This window comes from Solanum verrucosum, unplaced genomic scaffold, assembly GCF_900185275.1.
Source record: "Solanum verrucosum unplaced genomic scaffold, falcon-dt-bn FXZP01000207.1, whole genome shotgun sequence".
In the NCBI taxonomy this organism is placed as follows: domain Eukaryota; kingdom Viridiplantae; phylum Streptophyta; class Magnoliopsida; order Solanales; family Solanaceae; genus Solanum; species Solanum verrucosum.
In genome coordinates this window covers 3,078,183-3,089,034 of record NW_026019996.1, presented here as the reverse complement: position 1 = coordinate 3,089,034, position 10,852 = coordinate 3,078,183, and the positions used below count along the sequence as shown (strand labels likewise).

At 29.5% G+C, this 10,852-nt stretch overlaps 1 protein-coding gene across 1 annotated transcript; it reads right to left on the bottom strand.

Annotated features, from left to right (window-relative positions):
* Positions 1–9,542: 9,542 nt before the first annotated feature.
* Positions 9,543–10,531, bottom strand: LOC125819265 (PRA1 family protein B3-like). Its single transcript, XM_049498733.1, has one exon. The coding sequence runs from the start codon at positions 10,423–10,425 to the stop codon at positions 9,769–9,771; it is 657 nt and encodes a 218-aa protein (XP_049354690.1). The 5' UTR covers positions 10,426–10,531; the 3' UTR covers positions 9,543–9,768.
* Positions 10,532–10,852: the final 321 nt, after the last annotated feature.

The following is a 10,852-nucleotide window of genomic DNA, read 5'->3' as shown; positions in this document are numbered from 1 at the left end:
CTACGCTCTCAATCGTAACTTCAAAAATTTCAGGTACCACCAAAACTTGTCTAAATCGATTTTTTTTTTCAATTTTTCCGATCCAAGTTTGAAAATGACCCAATTAGAATGGATGAAATTATCACAAAGTCAAATACAAAAGGCGAATCTAGTTCAACAGAGAAGAGGAAAGCAAAATCAATTGATTCTACCAGTGATCAGTCAAAATCATCTGAAGACATTGTCCATGGCTTAGTGAACAGGATGGATCTGAAGAAGTTAATGTATATGTATAAACAATAATTATTTTGTTCTATTTTATGATTGCATAATAAACCCTTATATATATATATAATAGTAATACTTTCTCAGATTTATTATGTTTATTTGTTTGTTTTTACATATTTGTATAATTTTTTGATTATTTGTTGTAGACACCATTATCATGCATATGAATTTCCTTTATACAATTATATGCTGTATAAAAATTAATTGTATATATATAACATTTGTTTGTATATAATTTGTTGTTTGTATATGTGTCATAGTTATACATAACAAGATCTGTCTGTATAATTTCTTTAAGTATATATGTGGTAATTTTGTTTATATACAATTACTATGTTTTAGTTTTAGTTTGTTTATACATATTCTATAAATTTTGCACAAAAGACATTGTATATACAAGTAGGAGTAGATATTAGCATTTGTTTGTATATAATTTTCTATTTGTATATTTTTCATAGTTATACATAACAATACATGTCTGTATAATCTCTTTAATTATATATATATGTAGTAATTTTGTTTATAAACAATTACTATGTTTTAGTTTGTTTATACAGATACAATAGAGTCCCAACTAATGAAGAAGTCTAGAAGGAAAGAAATCCTATTAAAATATAATGTGCATGAGTTTAGCGATTTTCTTCTTTTTTTTGTGACAAAAATTAGCGCATTTTTCTTTATTTATTTTTTAAAATCAAATTGTATATAAATTGGCAAGATTATCAAAATATACAAATTAGAAAATCACAACAAAAAAGAACATATATTTATACAAATTATAGCCAAGTCAATTTAATATACAGATTTCAAATATATACTTATACAAAGTATATCTACATAGACAAATTACAACCATATACAAATATTCAATTGACAATCCTAACATAATAGGCATATACTTATACATATTATATGTAATATACAAACTAAATTATCACAACAAAACACGAACCTGCACTGAATTAATATGCAAGTTCACAAAAATTGAACCACAAAATATAAGATTATACAGAACGGACTAAATCATATACAGATTTCACGTATATACAAATACATAGAGTATGTGTATATATAAACTACAACTACAAATAAATATATAATTGACAAGCATAACATAAAAGACTTATACATATACAAATTGTACACAATATACAAACTAAACTATCAGATATACAAATTAAACTATCAGAACTAAGGACGAATCGACATTGTATATATATACAATTTCATTGTTCATTCATAGATTCAAATTAACAACAACTAATATACAAATGAGAACAAACAACATAGATTACTATCATAATATACAATCCTATAAATTAATGACTTTCAAAAAACAAATCTACTTTCAAAAATGAAGGATAAACAACAATATCTTCTACAACATTATAGAATCACAAATTTTTTTTGTAGAAATAAACGGATGATCTTTCTCGAATTTGAACAATACTTTCAAAAATGAAGGGTAAACAACAATATATCTTCCAGATCATTGTACAAGCACAATTTTTTTGCATAATTCAACAAATGATTTTACTCGAATTCGAACAATGATTGCGACTATATGAGTTGGAATCTATTACATCTAAAAAAATACAATTTAGATTGTTCATTCAATTGATGAATGTTTAAAAGCAAAAATGAGTTTCAATACACGAAAAACACCAATTTCGATATGAAAAAAGTAAAATCAAAGCATTTTTCGGCATGAAATACATTTTACTTCCTCTTGTTATCTCTAAAATTGATTTGATCTCGATTGCTTGAAGAGAATCACCAAAACTTGATCGATGTGATTTACCCAGTTACAATGGAGTCACTACTGATGAAGAAGTCGTAGAAGGAAAAAGATCTTTTTGTGTGAGTTTAGCAATTGTCATCCTTTTTTTTAACATAATTTACAGCCTTTTATTAAATTTATTTAAAAAATAAAATTGTATATAACTTCAAATGAATCTTGAAATATACAGATTAATAGCTCCATAGCAAACATAAAATTTGTTATGGAGCGCAATTATGCAAACAATAGCTATAGCCAGGGGCGAATTTATGTATTAAAATTGGGTCACCGGAACCCGTGGTCATCTGACTAAACTCGATATATTACTTGTATAATTATTAAAGAAATATTAAATAATAACTTGTGGAACCCATTCTCAAAGTCGCTGGATAGTTCACTGGTTTGACAGTCAGATTTTAACATTAAGGTCTTGAGTTCGATCCCAGTCAGCCACAATTTCAAAAGTCAATAGACTACAAAAAGTTTAATTTATGATTCCTCTTTTTAATAAACAAACTAACAAAATAAAAAAAATTAAATATATTGCTTAGTTATTGTTATTATAAATTTTTTGATCTTATCTTTAAAGCAATGATGCACCCGTTTTCTTGAAATCCTGGATTCACCTCTGGCTATAGCATACAAATAGGATTTTTATCTTTGCTATACCTAAAATTTCCTATATTTTTTCTATTTTTTTAATTAAATTATAATTTAAAAATATTATCATAAATATCGACAAGACAATATTACATGGTGTTAGTGTTACTACTTGTTAATCAAATCCACAAATAAAATTATCTTTATAATATTTATTAAGTTTGATTTCAAGTAAAAGCATAAATAGCTAAATAGAAATATTAACCTAATTGTTTTTTAATGATCGTAATAAAACACAAAAACTATGACAACATTCCATAGGTTACTGGCCTATGTAGTGATTCCCTAGAAATTTTAGGAAATTTTTATTTTATGTAGTACATATTTTATAAACATAATTTATATTTAAATTGTAATATTTCAAACTTTTAACAAATTTTGAGCTTAGACTCTTGTTATTTTTAATATTCTATTTTATTTTTATTTTTTAATTAATTTTTATTTAGCCCACTGGCCGATCCTATCCATATTTCTCAAGCCCCACAAATCGGCAGGCGTATTCAAGTCGGGCTAAAAAGCCTTTTTCTTAGATGGACTCCAAAAATCATAGCCCAACCCTATTAAATCATGGGTTAGGCCAGGCCTGCCTTATGGGCCTAGCCCATATTGACGGCTCTAATGTTGAATATTTGTTCTTTAGTTTTACATTGGTTTAGACATTTAAAATGCATAATCTAATTTTAATTTTTCTTTAATGTTTAATCATGTAACTAGTACTTATTAGACTTGTTTTAGCATGATTTAGTACTTTTAAATTATGATCATTTTCATTATGACTTTGCAATATTTGTTTTATATGATGATTTCATTATTATTTTTTATTAAATATTTTTGTGTCATTACTCATCTCATATTTTGTGTTATTTTCTTAAGAAACACCTTAGATAGTTGTATTTTGGTTGGACTAAGAAATATTGCACAAGTTAATTATATGTTTGTATGCATAATTTACCAAAAAATCCAAAAACCTGAAAAAATATGATGTTTATTAGTTTAGTTTAATTTAAAAATTCGACACAATGATTTGGTTTGGTATTTGAAAAATCCGAACCAACCCGAAGTTGAAAAATCTGAAAAAAATGGATTTTATTAATTTGGTTTGGTTTATAAATTTAAATATTTTACGCAAATGGTTTGGTTTGATATTTGAAAAACCCGAACCAACCCGATCATGTACACCCTATTCGAAGGAATGATTCATTTTATTAATTTCTTATCTTGAGTCTTAAAATAGTGTGGGACAAACAATTTATTTTGCTGAGATTTTTGAAAATCTGCCACATGATATGATAATAATTTCAGAAGATTGTAGTGATACTTGTCATTTATATATGTAATCTACAAGCTGCATATTATTTCTATTTTTGATATTAAAAAGGAGAAAGAATCTTATAAATATGTACTAGTGCAGTGCAGTAGTAAATTTTGCATTTTAAATAACGCTATTACTTTCCCAGATGCAATTTATGGAGAAAAAAAAAAGAAGAGCAACTTACAAAAATAACTATAGTTTAAGGGTTATTAAATTAAAATAGTCAGAAGTGTGATATTTACATAAAATGGCTATATCTTCTAACTTAATATAGCCGTATTCTATGCCTGCCCATTTTTTTTGTTAAATACATTAATATATTTAAAATTATAAAGCACTAAATAAGGTAAAATTTCTTATTTATAATTGACAGACCTTTAACTAATCCCTTTAAATTCTCAATTTTCCATTAATCAATTAACAAGTCATAATTACCAATTAACAGTGATTGCGTTAATTCTTTTCAGTTTTTTTTTTAAATTGCTTCATTTTTCATTGCTCTTATTCATGAATCGAAAAAAGTTGAATTCAATGGCAAGCTTAACAATATTGATCAGACATGCTGGAAAATGAAACGATGAAAATTGCTATATAGAATATAGTATTGATGGAATCGTATTGAAAGAATATACTTCGTATTCTGATTTGATTGAATTAATTTCGGGCCAATTGAACATTGATCTGACTACAACGTGTATCACCATCAAATACAGTGTCAAAGGTAATGATACTCCTGTGAAAATATGCAACGATATGGGAGTACGGGTATATGTTCAGTCGAATCCAAGTGACAACTACATATGAAAATCCAAAACAAGTGGCAAATAACTCTTAATGCACTATAGTCTATAGGTCTCCAATTGTATATGTAAATATCCAAGTACATATAAATTGTTTAGTATAAAAGATTTGAAAAGTATAAATCTCAATTTCTTTCTTCTAGTCACATTAGTACACTATAAAGTATACAAGTATATATGTATTCAATTCTATTAATATTCATACAAATGCAATAATATACTAACATAGATTGAAATACAAATAATCAAATGTAAAGTATTAATGTATCATGTACATCCGATTAATGTGGCAAAGTGAAACTAATAATCAATTGACAGTGAAACCTATTCACTAGAAGTATCCATTTGTATATGTAATTATCCAAGTATATATGTATTATTTTGTTCAAAAGCTTGACAAGTATAACTTATATCTAATTGTATTTCAATGTCTTGTATTGTTCACATTACTACAATAGAAGTATCAATAATTAATTATATGTATTCTACTCTACAAACATTCATATGAATGGAATGACTAACTAACATAGAAATGTAAGTATTGATGAAAACATAAAAATACATGTGTATCCTACTATCTATGTATATTAGTATTCTACTATATACAAAATTGACATTTTCACAATCATTCTATCTCTTTTTGCTCATGTTCTTTCGATACTCATTTTTTTACAACTATATACATACAAATTGAACTTGTTGAACTATTTCAATACAAGATGAAGATACATAAAAAAAAATGACAAGTATAACTCTCTCTATTTGTATTTCAATTTCTTATATTGTTCACATTAACACAATAGAAGTATCCAAAATTGTATGCATTCTACTCTACAAATTATCAATATGAATGCTATGTTTGACTAACACAGAAATGTAAAGTATTGATGAAAGTATAACAATACAAATATACATGTGTATCGAACTATGTATACAAGTATTCTACTGTATGCAAAATTGACAATCACACAACTCCTCAATAAATTTTTTTTTCAACTATATACATACAAATTCAACTTGTTAAACTATTTCAATACTAGATGACAACACATAATGACAATTTCACATAATGAAAGTGTGTGTGTATATATATATATATATATATATATATATATATATATATATATATATATATATATAAATGACATTATTCTAAAATTATAAAGAACACAAACTTCAATCTCGTTTTCCTCCGATTCTTGTTGAACTACTCTTTTTCCACTACCACCTGAATCAACATTGTTGACTTTTTTTCTAGATTGGTTTTCACTTTTAAAGATTTTGAACCTTCTTTCCTCTTTATTGATTTTGCATGTTCGGTTTCTTCACACAACTTCAATGGTATAAGATCATTAACCTTCTTTGTTCTTCTTTCTTTCTCAATCACAATAATAAACCTTGAAATTTTGACTTGCTCTTGAGTAATATACAAATCAAAAGAAGGTATTTCATCCACTAATTTATCAAATAAATGTATACATTTTGTAACCCTTCTCGGAGTACCACTTTCAACCATTGTAATGGAGAAACAAAATCTTCAATCGAAACCCTATGAAAAATAGATGAAAATATGTATGTATACAAATATAATCTTCATAGAATCAAGAAAAAAACTACAATCATGTGATATATAATTGATAAACACCATCAAACTTTTTTCTGGAATCGTGCAAAATGATAATGAATCGGAAGGAATAATTTGGGGAATGAATAAAAAAACATTGATGTAGAGAATTTGAAGAAAGAGAAAATGTTGATGATGGCAAGTTTGATGAGATAGAAACATTGAAAAAGGAAAATATTGATTACAACCGTTTAAGAAAGATGAAAATGTGCATGGCTAATTAATTATTGTGTAATAATAAGCATCCTATTTAATATTTATTTATATTTATATATATAAAAAAACATATTATTTGTATATCATTAACTTTGTTATTAATTGTGTATTTATATCCATAAAATATAAAAAAGATAAAATGTAGTCATTTGTCTTAAATATATATTGATGTTTGTCATATTCTGTAGTTTTTCCAAAAAGAAAAAGAAACTAATGGTAGTAGACATAACATTAGCCTGGTGTATTATACATTATCATTAATAGATTTTGACTGACTGTAATCAATATTTGTATGTTCGGATCATACGTGCAAGAATTCCAGAAATGTACAACCACCACAAGTGGAAATATATTTCATGTCTTCGTTATCGTTATTTACTAGAAATGACAGTATTTTTATAGGCTTGTTATGATTATACAATGGAAGACATGTTAGAAAACAATATTACTGTATATATTATGTGCATACCTCAATTTTCTACTAAAGTAGCAATATTTTTTTAAAAAAAGTTGCAACTTGTAAGTTATTATAATTTTAAGATGATTAATTATGTATCATTTTAGAAGAAATAATTTATTTTGATATATGTATAAAACTTATAAATTTGAAGATGCATTTTCTGAAGCAGTAAATTTGAATTTACTTATGAAATACTCTAAAATTTATACCCAAAGTAGTAAATACTCTAAATAGTAACTATATTTATGGAGTATAGCCAATGAAGTAAAAACAATATTATTATCCAAGCCATAGTTTTGAATGTGTTGGTATAGTATGAACATCACTGGACAAGTTGCTACTAAGTGTTTGCATTAGTCAACTCCATATGAACATCACTAATTGTTCTAGCACCATGCATCATCTGGACAATCTGAACAGTGTGTTGTCATTTTCCATCTTGGCAGAAACAAGTTAGCACAACAGACAATGGATCGACCAAATGTAAGTTGCCCGTTGAACCACAACTATCTGGAATTGGAAACAATATCTTGGTTATTTCACAATTGGAAAAGCTTTCATGTCCTACGGAGTCGCAAGAAAAGTCGCTGCACGCTTCTTATGAAGCGATCCTGACTCAAGGAGGTAAATGTAAGGGGTTTGATTTTGTGAGGCAGATATTACAAGTGAAATTGAGATAGAGTAGGCTAACCATTTGTTTCTGTGTGGACCAGTGGTTTCCCTATTGTGCAACGATTTGCTTCTCTGCTGGACAGGTTAAAGCATGTTTGGCAAAAGGTAGAAGAAGAATCTGAGATACCATTCCAGCTTTGTATTTGGTGGATTATATGGAAACTCAATGTTCGGGGCCAGCACAGAGAACACACATAGGTTAGAATACCATTGACTTGTAGCTACGTATTTTGGTGTAAAAAGTAACATGTAAATTCTAGCATGTCATAGAAGCTGAGTTTTGATCTTCTTCTTTTTTTGTACAAACCCAGAGCTATCCAAGTGCTATTATTATTACATTAATGAATGAAAATAGAATTTAATATTAACTACCCCCACCAGAAAAGAAGAAGATCCCATTGCTGGACCTCTCACGCGCATGAGGCAGACAACTTCTATTGAAGAATAATATAACTGACACTTGATAATCCTAAGAGTTAGCAAGTTGGTCATCAACTCATGATATTAAGGGGAGCAAGAGAGAACAAAAAAAGAGCTGATACTACAATATCATACTCAAAGAAAACTTAGTTTCATAACTTTGAGACACTTCACAAAGTGATCACAACATCACACAAAGCATTTCCAATCAAGAAGCTACTCATGGTTCTTAAACCTCCATGTATATAAGACTTGTAACCCTAAAAATTACTCATTTTGCCAGTATGTATAATAGGAACATAATGCACCTCTTTCTTACCTTCCCTTTTATCCTTTTGGTTCCCTTCCGGCAAGATATTAGTATAGCTTTATTAAGAAGCAACTGCAGATCATTATACTGTAGACCTTGCTACAAGAGACAATATATCTTATCTATTGTTTAATCCATCTACTTGTTATTGAGAACATCGCATCTGATGCTAATAATGTCATATTCTAACCCAGCTTAGCAACTCTTAAAAACATTTTGTGGTTTCACATAAAATACATTGACACTAGAAAAATAATAACCAACATATGTGTCACCATATGCTGCCTTTTAGAGACTGAATGTTGTCCCCGTCTCAATGTCACTAGACTAAATAGTAAATAGATACTATCAACCAAGCGATTTTTAACCATGCAGCAAGAACAATAACAATCATTTAACATTCATAAATACAGCCAGCTGGTCATCGAAACAGATCAATCAGCAATTCATGAAGAAATAAATGCATACAAAACAGAGTCAAAGACAAAGGGGTCTCTCTCTCACACACACTCTACCTTTATAGCTAATTTATCCACGACGAAAGACAAACTTAAAACTTCACATTACTGTGAAAATCGAGATAAGGCTAAACGGTTAAGAAACAACTTGTCTATCTGCAAACATCTCCAGAAAAAATATATATATATATATATCTGCAACAGAAGTGCAGAAGACTAGTGCTACCATAAACATAATCTTCCCTAAGAGGTTAGTGTTCACACATATTGTTTCTCCCTCAACTCCATCTCTTTCTCTTCTTCTCATTCCAGCATAACTCCACACAGGATCATCTTAAACATCTCACATTCCCCTCCTCTGATGGCATGTACCAGAGATGCCCACAAACCAACAAAATAGAAAAGCATGTAAAGAAAAATCCAAGAACTATAAGCAGGAGCAGAACGAAAGTCATCATCAATTTTCAGTGTAGAAATCAACTCATAGGCAAACTATCACGTAAATTTTAACATCTGAGCCACCAACTTACAGATAAACATGAATTAAAATGTAGTAGCAAACAAAAGTAAGGAGTTAAATATAGATCTAAAAGTTGGAAATTACAGATCCAATCTAGATCTATAATCTGAATACAAAATTTCTAAATATTTTCTGCAAAATCCGACGCAGAAACTAGTTTTTCTCTACCAAGAATATTACAGTTCAATTAAATTGAATAACTGATTCACATCAAATATAGAAGCTCCAAACCAACCTCATAATCATGTCTCCAAATCAAATGGATCCGACTACACACGAGCAGCAACAGCCGGCGCAGCGGCAGCGGCGGCAGATGAAGCAGCACCACCGAGGAACGAAAGGAATCCAACGTTGGCCGGCTCTTGATCATCAAGGAACAAATCTTCAGGAACCCTAAAAGCTCCATGAGCAGAAACAATAGCCAGTCCAACAAGAAGAGCAGAGATAAGCAGGGATCCAACACTGGTGAGGAACACCACAATAATGGTGAATACCACTAAGATACCCAACGTTTCACGATCAGAGAAAGTACGGCCAAAGATAACAACAGGCTGATCTGAAGGTCTAAACAGATAGAGAAAAAACCATCCTCCTAGGAGAGCAAGAAGGACAAGGAGAGAAAAAGGATGAGATAGAAGGGAAAGAGCGAGTACGCTAGCAAGTAAGGTAACGTAATTGACGCGAAAGTAGGAGAAGTTTTTGCGGATGCGCGAGGCTGCTTCAGCGACGGAATCAGGACGGGCAAATGATGTGCGGTCGAGAAGTTCTAACCAAGGGCGTCGTTGAGCGAAACCTTGACGGATCGAAGATGAAAGACGAGATATGAATGAACGGAATGCGGGAGTGGAGATAGGGGCCTGAGATTGAGATCCGGCAGTACCCGTAGATTGCGGACTGGAGATCGGAAGTGTCACCGGAGAAGCCATTGTTTTTTCTTCCTTTGTTTTGCTCCCTTCTCGATGCGGAGGGTACACAGAGAGAGGGAGTGCAAGTGGGAATATTGTGTACAAAAATAATGCCAACGCTTCTAAAGGCTTCGGCTTTCCTTTTTTTTGTTATATATATTCACCTATTTCTTCTCAAAACTTGTGACAGCCAATGATTTTCCTTTTTTCTTTACACTCCACTCCTCTTGTTCTCTGTGTAACTAAACTCATCTGGATACAATTTTGAGAAATCAATTAAAAAATCTATTCTATATTATTTATTAAAATATATGGACATAATTGCTGCCAATTGACAGCTTAAAATTCAGTCATTTGGCATTATTTAGCTAATTAGCTTTTAAAAATCCAAAAATAAATAAATCATTGCATAGTTTTATAGTGATAAACCTCTTTACAATTATAATCG